The sequence below is a fragment of the Chiloscyllium plagiosum genome, unplaced genomic scaffold, assembly GCF_037043375.1.
Source record: "Chiloscyllium plagiosum isolate Xiang-an unplaced genomic scaffold, Cpla_swu_hap1 HiC_scaffold_26, whole genome shotgun sequence".
In the NCBI taxonomy this organism is placed as follows: Eukaryota; Metazoa; Chordata; class Chondrichthyes; order Orectolobiformes; family Hemiscylliidae; genus Chiloscyllium; species Chiloscyllium plagiosum.
Genome location: NW_028270164.1, coordinates 39,721,838 through 39,745,714, shown reverse-complemented (window position 1 = coordinate 39,745,714; position 23,877 = coordinate 39,721,838). Strand labels below are relative to the sequence as shown.

The window sequence follows — 23,877 nt, the reverse complement described above, 5'->3', positions numbered from 1 at the left end:
GGCAAATATAGAACATTAGCTTTACATGAGTAATAGTTTCAAGAAGTTGAAATCCACGCTGGTTCGTTGGAGCTACCAATGCAGCTAACCACTCTGAAAATAAGAAATGCTAGAAATCATAGCAGGTCAGGCAGCATCCGTGGAGAGTGAGCAAGCCAATGTTTTGAGCCGAGATGACTCTTCATCAGCTTATCTGGACATGAAATGTTAGCTTGTTCTCTCTCCACGGATGCTGCCTGACCTGCTATGATTTCCAGCATTTTATTAGTTTACAGTACAGAGTCCATCATCTGGAGTAATTTGCTCTGAGATGTTGCTAACAATGCTGCCTCAGTGGTTGCTGACCATGGTTCTGAAATCAAGAGGCAACAGCTGCCCCAATCTGTGCATTTCTGATGGTTTGTAAAAGGAATGGGCATTTGTGCAAAAGACTCACTGGTCCAGCCTCGCCCCCAAAACTAGCGTGAGGTTTACGAAAAACTAACGCTGTTATGGCCAACACTTAATAAAATCAGCTATCACTTGAGTGTATGCCATAGTTCAAAATCATCATGGTTGTTAATTTTCCCTTTCTGGCAGAGAAAATAAGCTTTTCATATGGAGAGAATGGCTGCACTTGCTTGATTATAAGAAGAGAAAGTGATATCAGTTTGTGATTAAAATGGAAGGATGTCATATCTTTAAATTTAAAATTCAGGAAGTGGTATTTTTAGGGTATAGTACCTGAGTAATTTGAAACATGCTGTTTGGTAAGCATAACATTTTTAAGGGGAACAGATGACTTTGGCTCTCCTGTTTCCATGACAGGTTCACCTCACCTCATTCTATGTTTGTTATCAACTTGTTGATAAATGACTAAATGCTGCAACTAGTCAGCAATTCTCATTGTACCATGTTACATTCAAAATTATTAGAAAACATTCTAGGTATGTCTTAATCCTCTTCTATTTGGCAATTGCAGTGTTCCTGCATAGAGCTATGTACCTTCCTCCACATCACAAGTGTAAGCTGGACCAAAAGCAGCTCTAGCATTAGTTCAAGCCTTGGACTGTCCTCAGAGTGGAAACTTTAAAGGGTTCTGAGTGCACATCACTCATTTAGTTGGAGTGTGCCTTCTGAAACATGAATAATCTTCAAAATGAGTAAACTGATATGCTAAAGACTTTTGTTCCTTTCATCCAAGAATATTAGCTCACCTTCGAATCAAATAAACATTAGATAGTTTTTAAAAATCCATGATCTAACTTGCTGTGCTCTAATGCATTTTTACGTGACTAAACTTATTCTCAAAAGGTGAGTGATATTTTGAAATAATTTGGAAATCCTGAAAATGTAGTAGTGTACTATAAATTAGATAATCTGTCTGAAAATGCATTTCCCTTGACTACAGATTGCTAAGTTTTGATTTGTCGGTGTTATCTTGAAGACAAGATCAACTACGGTCATATAGCACCTCCAAGTTCAGTATCAGGCATCGTTGACAAAGTAAAACAACTATATGAATCAATAATAGCCTTTCACTTCCCTTTCTGTTAGGCAGAAGAGAGGCATGGGAGCATAGAAGAGCGCTTAAGACAACTGGAGAGCCAACTAGAAGAAAAAAATCAAGAACTTGGAAGGGTAAGTCTTCTATTGTTACTTATAGAAGGGTATGTAATATGTAATTTGAGCAGAAAACGCCTTGAGGAAATTTGGAAGTAAATTAGGTGAAATCTTCTAATGAATTAATCACTGGCTGCCTACATATATCAGTTCTTTCAGTACTTATTTCTTTGTTTTATGGCAGATTGGGGAATAAAATATACCAATCCATTTAGTGTAAGGTTGAGATTTTTGCTGTTAAAGAAGATAATACAGATCTTGATGGAGCGTCTGACCATTTTGAAGACATGAATAGTTTTGCTAGTCTTGTACAATAGTCTGTAGTTAATGCTACAGTGATATGAAGCGTAGGGCCATATTGGTGAGCTCTACAGACAAAAGTTGCACAGTAAGTGTGTAAGTTGTAGTCTGCAATATTTGACACAAGGATGTTCCCAAGTGGGGCAATTTGATGCACCCACGTCAAATCTATACTCTGAGAAGATACTAATAAATTGTGACTTAATTTGCAAAAGCAGAATAATATTGATTGGGAATCTGCAAAGAATGAATTGTAGATAACAGTGTGCTGGTAAATTAAAGTGTTGGAAACTTAGAAAAATTGAATGCCAGGGTTATCAAAGTGAACAAGAATTTCAGTATAACACAGAATAAAATATTCAGCAGCTTCTGTCTGAACAAGACAATTCACCTGATTGTTATTACCTTAGATAGTCATCATTCTGAGAGTCTTTACCATGGTGTCCTCATCCACATCAATTCTTTCTTATACAATGGCTTGCAACTCAAAGCTTTGTGGAAACAGGGTTGGGAATGAAGAAGCTGAAAAGTAAGGAAGAAGTGAAGAAATTTAGCGATAAACGATAAAATACATACATTGTATGGAATCGACTGAAGCAGCGATAGAATATATTCAATTCCCTCATCGAAGTCATTGACATATATATTGTAAATAATTGTGACCCCAGTATTGATCCCTGTGGCACTCTGCTAGATACATGTTGCCATCCTGAAAATGTCTCTCTTATCCTAATTCTCTCTCTTATATGAGATATGTAATCCTCATTCCGTAATGCTTCTAATACTATGTACTCTTCTCTTACCAAGTAACCAATATGTAGTAGCTTTCTGAATACCTTTTGGAACTGTACCAGTTCCCCTTTAACTGTCCTGTTTGTAATGTAAAATGTAAATTCTGTTTTTCCACTGAACCGCCTAACATTTTTAGACTTGCTTCCACATCCAAAATAGAAAGACATAACCAAGAAGGAAGGAAAAGAAATGTGTTTTTACTATTGATTAATAATGTGGGACAGAATATGGACTGCAGCAGTTTAAGAAAACTGCAGGGGAAATGTAGAGACAATTGCAATGTGTAAAAGACACTTTGACAAGTACATATATAAAAAAAGTTTCGAGGGATATGGGCCAAACACACGCAAATGGAACTCGTTCAATCTAGGAAACCTGGTTGGCATGGATGAGTTGGGCCAAAGAGTCTGTTTCCATCCTGTATGACACTATGATAGGTTACATTAACAAGAGAAAAGTTAAATTATCAGGAAAAGCAGAAGAAATGAGAGGGAAACGAATAAAAATAGGTGACATTTTATTCTTTAATGGGTTATGGATATTGGTGGTAAGGCCAACATTTGTTGCTATCCCTAATGTTTTTGATCTGATTAAGCCATTGCAGAGGAGAATTGAGTTAACCATGAATTAACAGGGCATGGAGTTATGGATTAGTTTTCCAGTGAGGTTACCACTCTATCATCCTGTTTTCTGAGAAGCAGAATAATTTTTAATTTTATTAAAATAAAGTTTTTGTACTGCTAAGGTGGATATTGCCCTAATATAGCTACACCTAAATTTATAATAATTTTAATACTATTAACAGACTGTTTTTTGTAAAAGATGCAGTAACAATTCAATTTAGTGAGTTCAGGTGTCACCATGGTAAATTGTGAAGTTGAGTTTTATAAATCTGCTTATTTATGGCTGGTAACAGAAACAGCTTGTTGTAAAAACCCAATTTATTCTCTAGGAAGATATCTAGCAAAGTAGGCTTAAGGAAAATTAAGTATTGCTTATAATTACTCATGATTCTATTTGTGACTGTAGGCTCGCCAACGGGAAAAGATGAACGAAGAGCATAACAAACGCCTGTCAGACACGGTGGATCGACTGCTCTCGGAATCAAATGAAAGGCTCCAACTCCACCTGAAGGAGCGAATGGCTGCTCTGGAAGAGAAAGTAGGTGGAGGTAGTGCTCAGTGTTCAGGGAGGAGAGGCTGGTGAATGAAGAGATTGTAGGTGGACATATGGTGATCCATGTGATCTGTATTATGGGGGACTGGTGGATGGAGGGAATGCAGGTAGACATGATGATCCATGTGTTCAGGAAAGCTGGTGAATGGTGGGAATGTAGGTGGGGATGGTGCTCTGTTCCCAGTGTTCAAGAATGCTGATGAATGGAGCCTAGTCAAAATATGAAATCGATCACGTGACTAGAAAGAAGGCTTGCCTTTCAAAATTGCTCCACGCAAAGTTGAAGGGCAAGCTTAAAGTGAATGTAAACCAAAACAAAATCACCACTTTACACACACATTGCATGTAGCAATTGTTATCTCCATGAAAAGGGAAGCAAGCTGTTTTGTGGAGATGAGCATTTTTAAGCCAGGAACATGCATGGGCTAATGCAAATAATCTGTTTTAACAGTGGAAACAAATACATGCAATGACAATAAATCAGTGGGATTTTCCCATAGATTTGACAACCAATATATTTAGAGCTGCAGGACAGTGAAAATTAGATAGATTAATATTCAGTCTACTGTGCAATTTCTGTTTGTATTCTGAGCCCTGCTTCCCAGATCTATACAGTTTATAAACAACATTTGATGTGGCCAGAGGCAGCACTCAGTATCTGGCAATGCTCGACTAGTAAAATATCATTGACATTGAGTAGTCAAGTTCAGAATGACCAAGGTGTCATCCACAACAGCAGGAGCACAATCCTTATAGTTTGGGGAATACTGCAGTGAATTGACGCCATGAAGCCAGGACCTTGTGCTTCACAGGGTTTGCAATGAAAACAAAAGTAGTTTATTTGACAAGCATTGTTTGTCATAATTAGGTCAGAAGCATTCTTCATTGTTTAAATGCATCATGTCCAGATCCAGGACGAGTAAAGGCATATGGCATCTAGTGGTTATATTGTGGTATTGCGAGTGGTTGATCAGTCACAATATAGAGTTTAATGTTAAAATTTGAGTTTGATGACAGAAAATTATTCCAGAAAACATCAGAGCTTTTTAATGTTTTGGGTATGTTTACATTCAGTGGCATCAGTTTTATTAATAGGGACAATCAAGTATTCATATCATTCTCTTAAACCACCTTTTGACATGTGAAATGTAGTCTCAATCAGATTACAGAGCACAATAAATATTATTGAGACAGTATCAATCAATGGTGAGACATGTCCTAGAGTATCAAGCACAGTTTTGGATTGAGTGCTCAAAGAAGGAAAAGAAGGGTTAGTGAGATGAGGCAGGGTTTCAAATTAGTAAAGGGTAAAAGGGTTAAAGTGAACAATCTATTAACATAATGAGGATGACAGAACAGATCCAAATTCTATCAGCTTTGAGAGAGATTGGAGATTAGGAGCAGATCTCCTCAGGACCTAATACATCTGGAGCTGGCTTTGAGTAATGACCCAGTTTTTATGTCAAAAAGGGGGGTTGGATCATAACTGCTAAAAAGGAGGATAGTTAGTTGTAAAGGTATGATAGCATTGTCTGGGCATCCTTTTGGAATGAACTTTTGGAAGGAATTTGATGTGTTTTATTAAAAGGAAAGGTCAGTTGCTGATGTGAGTTATCTTGGACCTAAAAGTTTGAAGGTTTCCCATTCCAGATGTTATTAGCTTACATTTCATTGAACCAGGTTTCTCGGAATATTGTTGACTTTGGATGTGATAGAGTTGGTCTCATTAGCAAACTTTATATGAAACGAGATACTGTCAATCGGTAAATTATGGATTGTGATGTAAATTGCCTGCTTTGCAGCTTATTTTTCCTGTGAACTGCTATGTTCTGTTTCCTTTTAATCAAGCCAGTTCACAGTTAGTAATTTTCTGTTCATTCTATTAGTTTAGCCTTGTTTTATTTGCATGTGTGAAAAGTCATGCAAATTATATTTGCCTCCCTAAAATATTCCCTAAGGTTAGCATCATTGAAGACGGTTTGTTGTTCCCCACACGTGGATTGATGAATTGCAAAAGCACATTTAAATAGTAAGATCACATTATGATACTTGGCATTCATTTCCACAATCCAAGCTCATTCCATATCTAGTTCTTCATCACCTCTAATCCAGACTGGTGATAAACAAAATACTTAATTTGAAAGTGTGGCACTGGAAAAGCACAGCAGGTCAGACAGCATCCGAGAAGCAGGAGAGTCGACGTTTCGGGCGTAAGCCCTTCATCAGGAATGTGGGGGGAAGGAGGCTGAGAGATAAGTAGGAGGGTGGGGTGGGGATAAGGGGGGAAGATAGCTGGGAAGACGATAGGTGGATGCAGGTGGGGGGTGATTGTGATAGGTCGGTGTTGAGGGTGGAGTGGATAAGTGGGAAGGAAGATGAACAGGTCAAGAGGACAGTATTGAGTTGGAGGGTTGGATCTGGGGTGAGGTGGTGGGTGGGGAGATTTGGAAACTAGTGGTCGATGTTGATGCCATGTGTTTGAAGGGTCCCAAGACAGAAGATGAGGCATTCTTACTGTAGTCATCAGGTGGCTTGGTTTTGGTGGTGGAGGCGGCCGAGGACTTGCATTCCTTGGCGGAGTGGGAGGAGGAAGTGAAGTGGTCTGTCACAGGGTGGTGGGGTTATTTGGTGCGTGTTTCCCAGAGATGTTCCCTGAAACATTCCGTGAGTTGCTGTCCTGTCTCCCCAATGTAGAGAAGATCACATCTGACACATTAGATGAGGTGTTTGGATGTGCAGGAAAATTTCTGCTGGATGTGCAAAGATCCCTTGGGGCCTTGGACGGAGGTAGGGGGAAGATGTGGGCACAGGTTTTACACCTCTTGTGGCAGCAAGGGAAGGTGGAAAGTGGGTTGGTGGGGTTGTGGACCTAATAAGAGAGTCACAGAGGAAATGGTCTCTGCAGAACGCAGATAGGGGTGGGGAGAGAAATATATCTCTGGTGGTGGGATCTGGTGGGGCAGATATAGCGGAAGAAAATGAGCTGTGTCCAGAGATTAGTGATGTGGAAGGTGAGGACCATAGGATTTCTATTCTTGTTGGAGGGGTGGGTTCAAGGGCGGAGGTGCAGGATGTGGAGGAGAGGAGCTGGAGGGCATAGTTGATCACGTGGGAGGGGAAATTGCAGTCCTTGAAATAGGAGGTACATCCAAGCAATCTTTTCACATCCAAAGAGTGTGGTGTTGGAAAGGCACAGTCAATCAGGCAGCATCCAAGGGGCAGAAGAGTCAACACTTCAGGCATAAACCCTTCATCTGATCTGCGATTCTGATCTCCAGCATCCGCAATCCTCACTTTCTCCTAATCTTTTCACATCTGACAGAGATTTTCTTAACCATCCAAACAATCTTTTCACATCCAGCAGTGATTTTCCTGTACATTCAAACACCGCACCTACTCTGTCAGTTGCTTTGGATAATGTTGGGTTTATATAAAAAGGAGGATGGAATGCCAACTCTGGAAGTAACAGAAGCATGGAAAAGGCAGGAACAGAAATATTATGGAGGTAGAAGTAAGTAATCTTTCTGCAATAGAGGGTATGAAGTTAGGAAGTTGGCTTATGTCAAAGTTACAACTAATCTGGTTCAATGTAAGACAGTGAGCTAGAGTGGAGTGGAATTGAAGGTGAGGCTCAGGCATTTTCAGAAAGAGCTGAAATAAATGGCTTCAGTCTTCTCAATAGTTAACTTTAAGAAATTGTGTTTTATCCAGTAAGGTACCAGGCAAGCAAATTCTTAAATCAAAATGGGCCCAGTAGAAAGAATGAGGTCAGAGAGGGATTAGAACATAGAACATAGAAGAATACAGCGCAGTACATGCCCTTTGGCCCTCGATGTTGCGCCGATCCAAGCCCACCTAACCTACACTAGCCCACTATCCTCCATATGCCTATCCAATGCCCGCTTAAATGCCCATAAAGAGGGAGAGTCCACCACTGCTACTGGCAGGGCATTCCATGAACTCACGACTCGCTGAGTAAAGAACCTACCCCTAACATCTGTCCTATACCTACCACCCCTTAGTTTAAAGCTATGCCCCCTCGTAATAGCTGACTCCATACGTGGAAAAAGGTTCTCACGGTCAACCCTATCTAAACCCCTAATCATCTTGTACACCTCTATCAAGTCACCCCTAAACCTTCTTTTCTCCAATGAAAACAACCCCAAGAGCCTCAGCCTTTCCTCATACGATCTTCCTACCATACCAGGCAACATCCTGGTAAACCTCCTCTGCACCCGTTCCAGTGCCTCCACATCCTTCCTATAGTATGGCGACCAAAACTGCACACAATACTCCAGATGCAGACGCACCAGAGTCTTATACAACTGCAACATGATCTCAGGACTCCGGAACTCAATTCCTCTACCAATAAAAGCCAGTACGCCATATGCCTTCTTCACCGCATTATTTACCTGGGTGGCAACTTTCAAAGATCTGTGTACATGGACACCAAGATCCCTCTGCTCATCCACACTACCAAGTATCCGACCGTTAGCCCAGTACCCCATCTTTTTGTTACTCTTACCAAAGTGAATCACCTCACACTTACCTACGTTGAACTCCATTTGCCGCCTTTCTGCCCAGTTCTGCAGCTTATCTATATCCCGCTGTAACCTGCCACATCCTTCCTCACTGTCAACAACTCCTCCGACTTTCGTATCATCCGCAAACTTGCTCACCCAACCTTCTAGCCCCTCCTCCATATCATTTATAAAAATGACAAACAGCAATGGTCCCAAAACAGATCCTTGCGGAACACCGCTAGTAATGGCACTCCAAGATGAACCTTTACCATCAACTACTACCCTCTGTCTTCTTCCAGCCAACCAATTCCTAATCGAAACCTCCAACTCACCCTCAATGTCATACCTCCGTATTTTTTGAAGTAGCCTACCATGGGGAACCTTATCAAACACCTTACTAAAATCCATATACACCACATCTACCGCTTTACCCTCGTCCACCTCCTTAGTCACCTTCTCAAAGAATTCAATAAGGTTTGTGAGGCCCGACCTGCCCTTCACAAAACCATGCTGACTATCCTTGATCATATTATTCCTATCCAGATGTTCATAAATCCTACCCCTTACAATTCTCTCTAAGACTTTGCCCACAACAGAAGTGAGACTCACCGGCCTATAGTTACTAGGGTTATCCCTACTCCCCTTCTTGAACAAGGGAACCACATTTGCTAGCCTCCAGTCTTCTGGCACGACTCCTGTAGACAACGAGGACATAAAAATCAAGGCCAATGGCTCTGCAATCTCCTCCCTTGCTTCCCAGAGAATCCTAGGATAAATGCCATCAGGCCCAGGGGACTTATCTATTTTCACCCTTTCCAGAATTTCCAACACCTCTTCCCTACATACCTCAAAGCCGTTCATTCTACTTAATTGTGACTCAGTATTCACATTGGCAACAATGTCCTGTTCCTGAGTGAATACTGACGAAAAGTATTCATTCAGCGTCTCCCAATCTCTTCAGCCTCCACACGCAACTTCCCACTACTATCCTTGACTGGACCTATTCCTACCCTAGTCATTTTTTTATTCCTGACATACCTATAGAAAGCCTTAGGGTTTTCCCTAATCCTACCAACTAAGGACCTTTCATGTCCCCTCCTTGCTGCTCTTAGCTCTCTCTTCAGGTCCTTCCTGGCTACCTTATAACTCTCAATCGCCCCAATTGAACCTTCACGCCTCATCTTTACATAGGCCGCCCTCTTCCATTTAACAAGGGATTCCAATTCCTTATTAAACCACGGCTCCCTCACACGACCCTTTCCTCCCTGCCTGACAGGTACATACTTATCAAGGACACTCAATAGTTGCTCCTTGAACAAGCTCCACATATCAATTACACCCTTGCCTTGAAGCCTACTTTTCCAAGCCACGCATCCTGAGTCATGCCTCACCGCATCATAATTTCCCTGCCCCAGCTATAACTCTTGCCCTGCAGTGCACACTTATCCCTCTCCATCACTAGAGTAAAAGTCACCGAATTGTGGTCACTGTCCCCAAAGTGCTCACCTACCTCTAATTCTAACACCTGGCCTGGTTCGTTACCCAGAACCAAATCCAGTATGGCCTCACCTCTTGTTGGCCTATCTACATATTGTGTCAGGAATATGTGCCTCCTGCACTCATTGGACAAACACCGACCCATCTAACGAACTAGAGCTATAGCTTTCCCAATCAATATCAGGAAAGTTAAAGTCCCCCATTAAATTAGAAGAGTTTATAGAGTTTATGGGTTTGAGGACTGAGTAGAGGAGAACTTTAGGGCAGGTTTTACCAGCTGGTCAAGGAGATGGGGGTACATATAATAAGCATAGCTTATCTGGTGGTCTTAAATTTAGTGACATAGGAGCCCTTTGACATTTTGGTTTTGGAGGTAAATTATTTTATTTTCCACCCTGTACTATAAAGGATATATTCCTGTTGGTAAAATTAACAGATACAACAATGATGTTTTAAATATATACTTAGCAATTTTCTATTAATTTCAGTCCAATGATCAAACTGCCCAACACTGCAAGGTATATTCCAAATTGTTGGATGTGCTTGGACAGCGTTGGTTCTTTTGTTTGTTTGATTTCTTTCTCTCATAATATTAACTTTCCACTTAAATGAACATTAGACACAGTCTAAGATAACTGTGTTGATAGCAAAGCTTCATCTCTTAAATTCTTTTATCTTCTTTTTCTCCGTTCAGAATACATTAATACAAGAGGTGGAAAGCACAAGAAAACAACTAGAGGAATATCATCAGGACAAGGTACAAATCTCTGCAATTCCTTGGATAATAAGGACATGTCAATGATTGCCTTTTGTCTAAAATATCTAGTGTTCCTTGTTTTGCTTTATTTTCAAAAAGATCATTCATGGAATGTGAACATCATTGGCTAGGCTTGTATTTATTCCCTATCCCAATTACCCTCAAGAAAATGGTGATAAGCTGTCTTCTTAAACTGTACTATCCTTGGAATGTAGGAGTACTCACAGTGCTGGTCGGAATTGACACAGATTTTGATGTAGCAACAATGAAACAACAGTGATGTAGTTCCATGTCAGGCTTAGAGGGGAATTTGGAGGTGTTGATGCTTTCTCATAGCAACTGCTCGATCCTTCTAGGTTACAGGGATTGGTGGTTAAGGGAATAATGTACAAGATGATGGATGGAGTGTCAATCAAGTGGGTTACTGTGTGATGAGTGGCATTCATTGAGGCAAATGATCCATTGCATTGCACTCTTGTTGATGATGAACAGGTATTGGAATAGTTAGGTCTAAAAGTAAATAACTGCATGGCTGAAGGGTGCACCAGAAACAGATCAGCTGAAGGAAGATGCAGCAGGATAATGTTATTTAGGGAGAAAGGAGTGATGATGTGCGTGTGTGTTTTGTCAATCATCTTGTGGCTAAACATGGGACCAAGGTTGAGGATAGTTTGATTTAATCTCAAACAGTTGCTGAGGAAACTGATGAAATCAGTGACCATGTAACAAACCTGTGGTGGCAGCTGAAAACAATGATTTCAGTCTGCCCCATATTTGGTTGAAGTAAACATTTTCTAATCCATTAGGCTGAAAAATTGGTGACAGTGGATGAGTCAAGAGATGACAGGGAGGTCAAGCTAAGTGTCATCAGCATAGATATGATAACTCTTGCTCTGTTTTTGCACGATATTGTTGAAAGACTGCATGTTGCTGAGAAGTAGGAGGGGGCCAAGATTAGATCATTAGGGTACCACAGGTATTACAGTTCAGGAGTGTAAGAGAAGCCAATGCAGGTGATGTTCTGGCTACAATGAGATTAAATAGGAATGGTATCAGATGAGTGTAGGAGAAAGTGAGGACTGCAGATGCTGGAGATCAGAGCTGAAAATGTGTTGCTGGAAAAGCGCAGCAGGTCAGGCAGCATCCAAGGCGCAGGAGAATCGGTGTTTCGGGCATAAGCCGTTCTTCAGGAATGAGGAGGGTGTGCCAAGCAGGCTAAGATAAAAGGTAGGGAGGAGGGACTTGGGGGAGGGGTGTTGGAAATGCGATAGGTGGAAGGAGGTTAAGGTGAGGGTGATAAGGTGAGGGTGATAGGCCAGAGTGGGAGTGGGGCGGAAAGGTCAGGAAGAAACTGGAGAAATCTGAGTTCATCCCTTGTGGTTGGAGGGTTCCTAGGCGGAAGATGAGGCGCTCTTCCTCCAGCCGTCGTGTTGCTATGGTCTGACGATGGTCTTGTGGAACGTTTCAGAGAACACCCGGACCAACCAACTCAACCACCCCGTGGCTCAACACTTCAACTCCCCCTCCCACTCCACCAAGGACATGCAGGTGCTTGGACTCCTCCATCGCCAGACCATAGCAACATGACGGCTGGAGGAAGAGCGCCTCATCTTCCGCCTAGGAACCCTCCAACCACAAGGGATGAGCTCAGATTTCTCCAGTTTCCTAATTTCCCCTCCCCCCACCTTGTCTCAGTCCCAACCCTTGAACTCAGCACCACCTTCCTAATCTGCAATCTTCTTCCTGACCTCTCTGCCCCCACCCCCACTCCGGCCTATCACCCTCACCTTATCACCCTCACCTTAACCTCCTTCCACCTATCGCATTTCCAACACCCCTCCCCCAAGTCCCTCCTCCCTACCTTTTATCTTAGCCTGCTTGGCACACTTTCCTCATTCCTGAAGAAGGGCTCATGCCCGAAACGTCGATTCTCCTGCTCCTTGGATGCTGCCTGACGTGCTGTGCTTTTCCAGCAACACATTATCAGATGAGTGTAGTCCCACAAGTTGACGGAGGGGCATTGGGGGAGGATGGTCTGGCCAACTGTGACAGAGGTTATAGATGAATCAAGAAGAGGAGCAGGGATTATTTACTTTTGTCCCACTCATACAGGATGTCATTTTTGACTTTGACATGAAACATTTTAATATGGATATATTCAAGGACTTTGGAGAGGAAAGGGACACTGGAATTAGGGGTGGTTTACAAAGAAAAAATGGTTGATTCAGACAAGAGGAGTGGCAATGGTAGATTTAAAGGAGAAGGGGGTCCCAAGGAAACAAAATTATGAACAAACCCATAACAGCAGAGCAACTGAGTCTGCCTTAAAGCCAGTGTAATGCATAACCCTTGCAGTTCCTGAAACGGTTTCCTAATAAAGTGACACTACTTTCAAAAGCTCTTCAATAACCTGTTGGGATCTGTCACTGTATATTTCAATGTAAAATAATTCCTTTTGACATCCAGTTAGATGAAATAATCTGGCTCTTAAAAACGTGTATTTTTATTTTCTGTAAGGTGCAATAACTCTGATTTTGAAAATATATTAATTTAATATTTGGACAAAGAATTGAAATGCACAGCTGGGTCTCAAAACCCATTAACCTTCGGTGTGCTGATGTAGCAAATGTAAACTAGCAGCCTTGAGGTACTTTTGATTTTTTTTTTAGTTACAGATTGGTTTATAATTATTTTAGATTGACTGCAAAGAGGAAACAGTAGGCTTCTATTCACAATGCTAACCCTGATAACATAAATCAGGCAAACTCGGGAAATCAGAATAATCAAGCTGAGATGCATGTCTCTGTTAGGGAGCTATTTTAAGGAAAACATCCTTTTTTTTTCTGAGCTACTGTCTCATCTGGCATATACTAAATGGTCAGTTAATGTCTTGAATTCACTGAGATTTGTCTCTGATGGAAATGTTTTGGAAAGTTACACAAAGTACATTTTTCTACATGGCTATGTGTATCCATACACATTGGCATTTAAAGGCTGCTTGTGCTGCCAATGCCATTTTTGAGCCCATGCTACACCACCAAGTGTGGTCACCATATGTGACCACCAAGTCCAGTGCCACTTTTATTCACCACCCCCATCTTCAGTGATCAACAAGGGCATGTTTTCACAATCTCCATTTTCTTGGCATTTTTCAGTGACAGCCTGTTTGCAGCCTTATCTTTCATCTGTCAGCAAACACGTGTTCAAAGTCTCTTCTGATGAACCATATCATTACCACTTCTATTGCCTAATTTCTCTGGCTTTTCCTGTACAATGGTGCAGCTATGACAAGACATCTAAAGCAGAGAATTTTCAAGAGTAATAATATTGTTTATGTGATAGCTAACAGTTCCACATATTAATGTTAATCTGGTGAAATGGTACTGGACATCAAAGATTTTTGTTCACAGGTTTCTGACAGTAATATTTAACATGCACATCTTTGACTTACACAGGAGAGACTGGCAAATGAAATTGGCAAGTTAAGGGCAGAAGTGGAGCAGCTGAAACTGAGGACAGGAGCATTTGCAGAAAGTGTGCATCCACGGTAATTACGCTAACATTGATCCCTGATCTTGCAAAAGTGATGTTGTCATAGTTCTGTTTGAGGATAGTTGGGACATTCCAGCATGAAAACATTTGTTCACCAATTTCTCTTGGTAAGAATTGTCCTCTTCCATTGTTAATATCTGTGCAAAGTTTCATTGAATATGTAGCAAGTGAAGTTATTTCATGTGACCAGTCAAGACCAGCTGATTGCATTTAAGACAAAAAGTACACAAACTTCATTGAAAAAAAATTTAAAAGTCGCTACCAAGATTGTCTTTCTATCATTTAGAAATAATTAATCAACACAAACAAACATTTTAGAATAAGAACACCATAACTGTGTTAGAAGCAAATGAACAGTAAATGTATATTTATTCTACAGGAAAGATTGAAGGCAATTTGTTCATATGTCACCCTTTAGTAAAAAGAAGAATTCAACATCTATTGCACTATTCATGATCTCATAAAGCTCCTAAACACTTTACAATCAATACAATACTTTGAAGCATAGTTGCTGCAATGTTTAAACTATCTAAGAATACATATTTTAAAATTAGTTGAGAGAACATGGATGTTGCTAACAAGGTCAGTATTTGTTGCCCATCCCTAATTGTCCTTGAACTGAGCAGCTTGTTAGACCATTGTAGAAAGGGTTGGCTCTGTGATGCAGGAGTCCTTCCACTTTCCGTTGGTGACCTGGGGTGGAGGGTGTTGCATGCAGCAGTCCCATGTAACCACAGTTTGCAATGAATCATGGACTTTCAGCCCAATGGTCCATTTTACGATACTGTGGAGTCTGTGGACCATTTATATATTGATTGTGGGTGATTGCAACCCCTCTTTACATTTTTTGAAAAATCTTTTGTATTGTATTTAGATGCATTTCAGCCCTATGCTTCTGATCTTTGGGCATCCAATGCGGAGGGGTGTGGGCATATAATGGGTCTGCATCTGGGCCTGGTCAAGTTGGCTGTTAACAGACCCAGGCAGCAGCAGTGAGGTATTCACAGCTGCCAACTGTCTGTCCTTCTTCTGTGGCAATGTGCAGGTTTGGAGAGGGAGGACATGGTGTCCACCAATACCTCCCAATACCTTCAGAGAGACGTGGGAGCTGCAAAGGTAGATTGCTTTATCTCTTCTAACTGCACATTGGTTTCACTCTTCCTACCTCTCCCTCACCTTTGATAGTCTGCATTTCCCTTAATGGCTCTGCAGGTAAATGAATCAATTGGAAAACACAGGTAATTTACTGGTGGTGGCTAGTGGATGAAAAGTATACAGTGATGGGAAAAAAAGAAAGTTCAGTTGTGTGTAACAGTATTTTTGGAGATAAAAAAAATCAACCGCAATGATTTGGTTCAGATAAAAAGTGACTTCAATCAAAAACTACTGGTGGAAAACTGAAGTGCATCTTCCATATTTATGTGCATGTGAGATATATCTTTGATGTCAAATTTGCAATACAGAAGCAGACTATTCAAAGTTTATGGTGTTGCATTATCTCCTGTTGTATTTGTTTCAAATTATTGTCAACATTTCCTTCTATTTATTTCTTCTTCACACAATTAGCTAGGTCCATTAACTAAATCTAAACTATTTTCTAAAATCACTCCTTCTGGTTGTAAGATCCACATTCTTGCTACGCTGAGTAAAGAAATTTTAATGATGCCTTCTTTTTAGTGCCTAGAGTTTTGAACTTCCCTGCAAATAAAAGTATCATCCCCACATTCAATAGAATTGGGGGTTAAAATGAGTTGGTGCTTGTGCTGAAATTTCAACCACGGATTGCCATTTACTGGAAGTTAGGTGAAGGCCAGCAGAGAGCTTGGTTTTAGAATGACCCATTAACACTTGTCACTGGGGCTGGTTGTGAGAGCTGAATAAAGTAACTCACTCAACACTAAAATATATTTCATGCTATAACCATTGATGATCGTGGCCCTACAAGGTTTCAGCTCACTGTCTTTAATTCTAGTTGGAAGTTCAATCTAGTTGGAAGTGGTCAATCAATAAAATGCCCATCACTACACTTCTAATCTCATGTCTTGAACAGTTAAAATGGTTTTTGGGAGAAGGCGAGAAGATACAAAGAGTTATGAAAACGTCAGCAAAAGATGGACACTCCTTCTAGCACCCTTTTTTTCTCAACTTATGAAACCTCAGCTGGACGAAATTAGTGATTTATGAAAATAGCTTCCAGTTGGCATAACAGGATGTGCACATGATCTGATATACTCAGAAACATGTTTGAATGAATTGAAATTAATAAAAATATGCCCTTTATTTACAAAGAGTAATCAGAGTGCTTCCTTTTAGATCTCACTTGGGCAGTTCAACAGATCTGAGATATCCACTTGGTTCTGTCGTAGAAGCACCATCTGATCATTATGGGACACCAACAGTGCTGCGGCGAGCTCAGAAAGGACGTTTTACACCTCTGCGGGATGAACCTACCAAGGTACAGAGAGAACTTCTTTGACAATTGCAGAGATTGGAAGAACCTTTGCTTTTAAAGTGTTGAAAATTTCTGAGTAAATCTTGCAGTTTACATCATTTTGCCATTGAATCTGTCCTTCAAATGTTGAGAAGTCCCGATGTCTTGGTCTTTGTAGCCCTCAGAAATGTATCCAGATATTTTACACATGATGAATAACTGTTAAAATAGATTGGAAAGTGCAGTAAGTGGGTGATTCTGTACAATTAGGGAAGTTCAGATGAATTTGAGTTTGTCTGAGTTAACAAAAACAACCAGTATAATGGATCCGAGCTGAGAAATATTCAGAGGAAGTATGTTCTTAGAAGTCCTGTATACAAATATATTAATGACCGTTATCTTTTGCAGGTTTATTTAACACTACTTGCACCAGAAAATTATGGTATTCCTCAAGTGTCATTGCATTTTATAATAATGTGTTTAATTCTTACCTCAGGTTTGATAATAAACCTTTAACTTGAAATTGTTGTTTTCAGGTGTTGAATCCAAAATGTTTGTTTTAAAATATGGACTTCACTAAGCATGTGTTTATGCTAATAATTTTCATTGTGTGTTTTCCTTTGTTGTCACAGCCCCTTTGATATTAAGCAAGGAATAATTCCTACCTTCTAATTCCAATTAGATTAGATTACTTACAGTGTGGAAACAGGCCCTTCAGCCCAACAAGTGCACACTGACCCGCCGAAGCGAAACCCACCCAGACCCATTCCCTTACATTTACCCCTTCACCTAACACTACGGACAATTTAGCATGGCCAATTCACCTAACCTGCACATTTTTCGACTGTGGGAGGAAACCGGAGCACCCGGAGGAAACCCACGCAGACACGGGCAGAATGTGCAAACTCCACACAGACAGTTGCCCAAGGTGGGAATTAAACCCAGGTCTCTGGCGTTGTGAGGCAGCAGTGCCAACTGGAAGCTATTTTCATAAATCACTAATTTCATCTAGCTGAGGTTTCATAAGTTGAGAAGAAAGGGTGCCAGAATTTGTTCATCCAATCTGAGCAGATTGATGATTACCTCCTGATAGGCTTTCTCCAGTATTTCTCTGAACCAAGTCAGCAGATATATAGGAACACCTCTATCTAACTGAATACATTACGGTTTAATTCTGCAATTTGTATACCTCTATTGGAGAGCGCGAGCCAGCAGCAAATGGAAAACTGTCCCAGTAAGAACGTTGATAGTTTAGCAAAAATAATGCAACATCATTTTTGTTTTACCCAATTTCTTCTCTCCTCTACTAAAATTCTACAAAGCTTTTCAGTTTGCTTACCAAGGTTTTGTCATTTTATCAAGTGCTAAGCCTTTGGGGAATTGTGTTCCATGTAAAGGATCTAGTTTAGAAGGCATATTGTTTTACTGTAAATAAATACCTTCTGTGTCTCAGATGGTAATTGCTGCTGTTTTGTAATGAGTCCAAAAAAAACTTGGGAAGATCTCAAGCTTTTGTGTGTTAAAGAATCTCTTGGGTAAAAGCATTTTGGTAACTACATTTTGGTAACTAGCTGAATTATATCTCAGTTGTATCTTCTTAGATCTTGAGGAAACCCACAATCATGAGTGATAGACTAACATAAAGTTGTACAGCAACAAACTCTTAACTTCCACAATCTTTCTACCTGCCAATGGGTTATATTCTAGTCTTACATATATCTATTTGTTTAACTGGATACAGAACTCCTACAAGAAAGGACAAGAGGTAGAATGAAAAAGAGGACTGAAGAGTTTTTGTGTCAAAAAATTTTAGATAGGAATTATTTTTTAAAATTGTAATTATTGTGCGGTTGGCTAACTGGAAAGATGTACAGGAGAAAGTGAGGTCTGCAGATGCTGGAGATCAGAGCTGAAAATGTGTTGCTGGAAAAGTGCAGCAGGTCAGGCAGCATCCAGGGAACAGGAGAATCGACGTTTCGGGCATAAGCCGTTCTTCAGGAATGAGGAAAGTTTGTCTTTGGTACTTACTGTCTTTAATTTCCGATATGGCTAGGAAGAACTGTTTGTTTAGTTTATGGATCCTTCTGTGGATGAAGAACAGTAGAGGTCCTTTGCAGGTCTGTGAGAGTGTTGTCCTGAGCTGGGGTAGGTCGAGTTGCAGGGAATGTAGGTAGCGGCGCATGGCTGCAAGCGTGGAGCGGAGGATCTGGAGGGAGGTCTGTTGCTGGAAGCTTCAGATTTGTTGTAGGTACTGGTTATCCTGGTTGGGTCCAAGTTTTGTTGGTTGGAACGTAGTCCGGAGTCCGTGCGGGATAAGTCATTTCCGTAGGCAGGTGCTGAGGAAGGAGATATGGCTGTGGTAGCGAGTCTGTTTGAGAATGTGGCTGAAGAGCTTCTGTGCAGAGGAGATGACCTGGGGGGTGCAGTGAGAGAGGGACTCACTGAAATCTTTGTAGAGGGAGGAAGAGAGCTTCTTCAAGGAAGGCATCCTTGTAAGAGGATTCGCAGTAGGTTGAAATCTTTGAGGAGAAAGTGAGGTCTGCAGATGCTGGAGATCAGAGCTGAAAATGTGTTGCTGGAAAAGCGCAGCAGGTCAGGCAGCATCCAGGGAACAGGAGAATCGACGTTTCAGGCATAAGCCCTTCTTCAGGAATGAGGAAAGTTTGTGACTTTCCTCATTCCTGGAAAGATGTACACCTAAGCAATAAATAGAAGTTTACTTGTGTCCTAAATACCCTCACTGTCCCATCCCACGCCTCTTCCCCTTTATCCTCAATTAATGTAAATGCTTTGAAACAGTTCAAAACATGCAGGTTTTTTAAACAGAAAGCACTGATTGTATAACGCTGATGTGTTTTCCTAATCCATCTTGTATCCTTAATTTCCAAAGAAGCCTCTATAACCTGACCAATCTGTGTGATGTGAGACAAGAGTCCCCTTGTTCTGGTACTAATTACCACACTCAACTCTGGTTACTCCTTATGAATTTAAGCCAATGAAGCAGCTGGACACACTAGATCACTCACAGCCCTCCTTCCCTCTCCAGATTGTTAATGCCGGTGGGATCATATGTAGGTCCAGATGAAACTGAATATCATTAGGTCCGCTCTTAGCAAGCCACCTTCAAGCTTGTTGTCTTGATGACTTGTCTTCCTTTACGAGTGAACAAAGTTATGTTTGTGTCAGTTTTTACATTTCAATTAATATCAGCTATTTCCTTTTCTTGCATCGTCAGTTGAAATATTCTGCATTCCTTTTTCATCAAACAGATTAATTTTAAGTTCGTGCATTCCACATTTTCCTCATTAGCTTCTAAAATATTCTGAGAGATTAGTTTAGGCAGGCAACTACCTCCCAGACCACTGCCAGTGTTTAAAATAGACCAATCATGAGAAAGCTTTGGGTGAATCTTCCTTTCCATAAAGAGACATACAGCTTCTAAGAATCTTGTCTTACATTGGATTGAATGGCGATTAGGACACATCAGCAAGCCATTTAATCTGATCAGTGCATGTTCAAGTTTATCTTCTATTCAAGCATTGTCCTAATTCCATGTGCTTGCCTTGTTTCCAGATTGCTTTACCCCTCAGCCATCTATCGAATGTTTTGAATACTGAAATGTTCTCTGCCTCAACCGCTATATACTTCTAAGATTTGTACTTTAAAAAAAAAAATTCCTTATCACCATCCAAAGTCATTTAAATGCAATCTGTGTTGCTGTAATCTCACTGATGCGGTAGAAAGTCTTTCAATATACACTGTGTTCCTAACTTGAAAATGTTTACCAAATTATCATTTCATAATCTGAAATACAATGAAAACAGTCATAATTATCCCAGTCTTTGAAGTTGAGATTCCTCAAATGGGCAGTGAACTAATGAATGAATATTTGGCTGTTCACTTTCTATATCATGGATCCAAAAAAAACTGCATACGTTCTAATTTGGCATCAAATGTTGAATTTAACGTTCTATGTCTCTTGACAAACACTAACACTTCCATTTACCTTTTTCTAGCCTTGTCTGTTTGAGAAGCAGTGTTTAATGTTTTGTGAACCCATGCTTACAAATCCTTGTGTTTGATAACATTGTCTAATCTTCCATTTAAAATGCTCATTCTTTTTCAAAGCTAAACTTAGCACCCCTCATTCACAGGCTTTGAACAATGTGACAGTTGCTCTTTATATCCCACCATCTTATCAATAACCTTTTGGAGTTTTCACTGATCTGCAGTTACCAAATTGCTTATTTTGGTATTATCTCCAAATTTGAACACCATTTCTGCTAGTGCTGTCTATTCCTTGCCAAAGTAAAGCTGTGAACTCTGGATGTTAATAGAAATCCTGGGATTTCATGGAACAAGATGCTGTGATGACTTTTTGCATAAATCTAAATTCAAGCAGTGTAGCCCAGTTGCATCATAATCATAAATTTACACCAAGTGGTGACACTTTGTAACTGACTGCTATATTTATACCATTGCAGATTCAGACTCTAAATGAACAGGACTGGGAATGTGCTCAGCAGGCAAACATAATGACCAGTGTGACGCACACCTTTGAAAGTGACCCAGAAATGTCTGATGTTGATGATGAAGATGGAGACACCATGTTCAGTTCAGCAGACCTGCTTTCACCTAGTGGACACTCAGATGCTCAGACTCTAGCCATGATGCTGCAGGAGCAACTTGATGCCATCAATAAAGAAATCAGGCAAGGCAGTTACTGAGCATGAAAATATCACAAAGTCATTGTGAGTAAAGCTTTGTCTTATCACAACAAAGCAGTTGCATCATGAGTAATAACTGCTATGCTTCATAAGGACGTGAAACTTACTTTATAAGCTAGTTTGAATATTGCATTTTTTTTGGCATATGCATAATGTCATTGCAGTACTTTGGTATAACAAAATCTTAGTTACATGAAATGGTATTATAACCTATATCAATGGAGACATTCAGTTTATTATTGAGTGGTTTTGTATGTAGTTGTATCATACTTAAATTATCATTGCCCTTGTATGACTAATCTGACCAAGTCTTTTCCATGCCAGAATGATCCAAGAGGAGAAGGAGTCCACTGAGCAACGAGCTGAGGAGATAGAGTGTCGTGTGGGTAGTGGAAGCATGGATGGGCTAAATTTAACACGAATTCGAACAGGGACCTCCATTCCAACTTCTCTCACTGCCCTATCTCTTGCCAGTTCTTCACCACCTGTCAGTGGGCGCTCCACACCCAAACTTACTCCACGCAGCTCCTCACATGACCTGGACCGGAAGGGCATCATGACACTGGTAAGTGCTGCACTGAATGAGAAAGGGAGAGTTGAGTTTTGCAGGAGAATATATGCGTTTGTGCTAGTATCTAACCTGTGCTTTCAAATATTTGTGCTATGTGCAGGAAGTCATAACCAAACTGAAGCAAACCACTCAAACCAGTTAAATCTTGGTACCAGGTTAAGGAAGAAAGGAGCAACTGCCTTCCTAGTTGCTGTTCACAAAATTATTCTGGAATTTGAAAACAAAACCCATCTTATTCATCATCTTGATGCATTCAGACAGGGCTTATGATTGAGGCTGGATGTGTACAATACTTATCTCTCTAGTTCCACTGCTGCACTGGGCACCATATGCAGTACATGTAAACATTTCACTCTGTTATCAATGGGGCCAGCTATGTACTTCATTGGTATTAGTTTCAGAATACAAAGAAGACCATCAACCAAGTTACCATAATAAACAACAAAATAATTAGCATGACAAGATTATTCAATACAGATGCAAAGCTGTTTAGCACACGATTTGAAATATGAAAAGATAAATATTAACCTTTCTAACCTAATTCTCTCTCTCTCTCTCTCATGCACACACGCACACACAAATGAAAGAAAAAAATACACTTTTTCTACAAAGATCAACTATTTGAAACAACATCTTTTTGGGTAAATAATTGTTAGCTCTTGAATAAATGAAAATGATCAGGTATTTAATCCAAATGACTTTGAGTCTGGAGTCCTGGTACATGTCGATGGATGTTACTGGACTCAATGTGACTTTTACTGTGACCTTTTCATTAGTCCATTCAAAGCTGAAAATGTGTTGCTGGAAAAGCGCAGCAGGTCAGGCAGCATCCAGGGAACAGGAGAATCGACGTTTCGGGCATAAGCCCTTCTTCAGGAACACATTTTCCAGCAACACATTTTCAGCTCTGATCTCCAGCATCTGCAGACCTCACTTTCTCCTCATTAGTCCATTCAAGACTTGTTGAGAGGAATTTTTCCAGAAGCTTCTCAGGAAAATTGCTGCCCCATTTTCCCCAGCTTTCACATTCACATTCACATTGTCCTCTGTGAAGAGTTGTCTCAAAAAAGTAGGAGAGGATGAGTTGTACAGCTTCTTTCTTAGCAGGCTGCATTCTGACTGCTTTTTCCAAACAAAGCCCCAAAATATCTGGCAGGCAAAAACCAAGCTTGTGACTTCTTTGTAAACCAGACCAAGCAGTTTCATTCTCTATAAGATTCCACAGTTTATTTAGCTTAATGTTCTCTTCCAGTGCGTGAGGTTTTAAAGGAGAAGTCCAGTGTCTGTACAGTATTTGTTATTTTAAAAAAACACCCAGTTCAGGCATCTCCCAGTCTTTCAAATGAAACAAATTTAACAATCTTTATATACAAATCCTCAAAAATATTAATTTGTACACACCTTCATATCACAAAGTTACAAAATCATGACGAAGTAGATATTCATCAAATACTTTAGATAATAAGCACAATTTTCAAACACTAAAGTATTTCAAAAGGTTTTTTTTTGGCTAATTTACTTGTTCCAACTGTATAGTGCAGACTGATTAAGCTAAACTATTTTGCATCTGATATTTATTCATTGTCCAGCATTGACATGTTACTGGGCGGCACGGTGGAACAGCGCCAGAGACCCGGGTTCAATTCCCGCCTCAGGCGACTGACTGTGTGGAGTTTGCACGTTCTCCCCGTGTCTGTGTGGGTTTCCTCCGGGTGCTCCGGTTTCCTCCCACAGTCCAAAGATGTGCAGGTCAGGTGAATTGGCCCTGCTAAATTGCCTGTAGTGTTAGGTAAGGGGTAAACGTATGGGTGGGTTATGCTTCGGCGGGTCGGTGTGGACTTGTTGGGCCGAAGGGCCTGTTTCCACACTGTAATGTAATGTAATCTAATCTAATCTGACACCTGTGGCTGATTACTGAACACTGTTCAATCTTGAAAGGAGACTATGTT

General features: G+C 40.5%; 1 protein-coding gene across 5 annotated transcripts in view; it reads left to right on the top strand.

The window, feature by feature from the left end:
• ppfia4 (PTPRF interacting protein alpha 4) overlaps window positions 1-23,877 on the top strand; it is a 699,209-nt gene that overhangs the window by 613,978 nt on the left and 61,354 nt on the right. For all 5 annotated transcript variants that reach the window (XM_043716866.2, XM_043716868.2, XM_087973636.1 and 2 more), the window contains exons 9-15: window positions 1,537-1,620; window positions 3,724-3,855; window positions 10,585-10,647; window positions 14,103-14,194; window positions 16,513-16,654; window positions 21,115-21,341; window positions 21,682-21,922. In XM_043716866.2, the coding sequence (XP_043572801.1) occupies window positions 1,537-1,620; window positions 3,724-3,855; window positions 10,585-10,647; window positions 14,103-14,194; window positions 16,513-16,654; window positions 21,115-21,341; window positions 21,682-21,922 (981 nt within the window). The remainder of the gene's footprint in view (window positions 1-1,536; window positions 1,621-3,723; window positions 3,856-10,584; window positions 10,648-14,102; window positions 14,195-16,512; window positions 16,655-21,114; window positions 21,342-21,681; window positions 21,923-23,877) is intronic.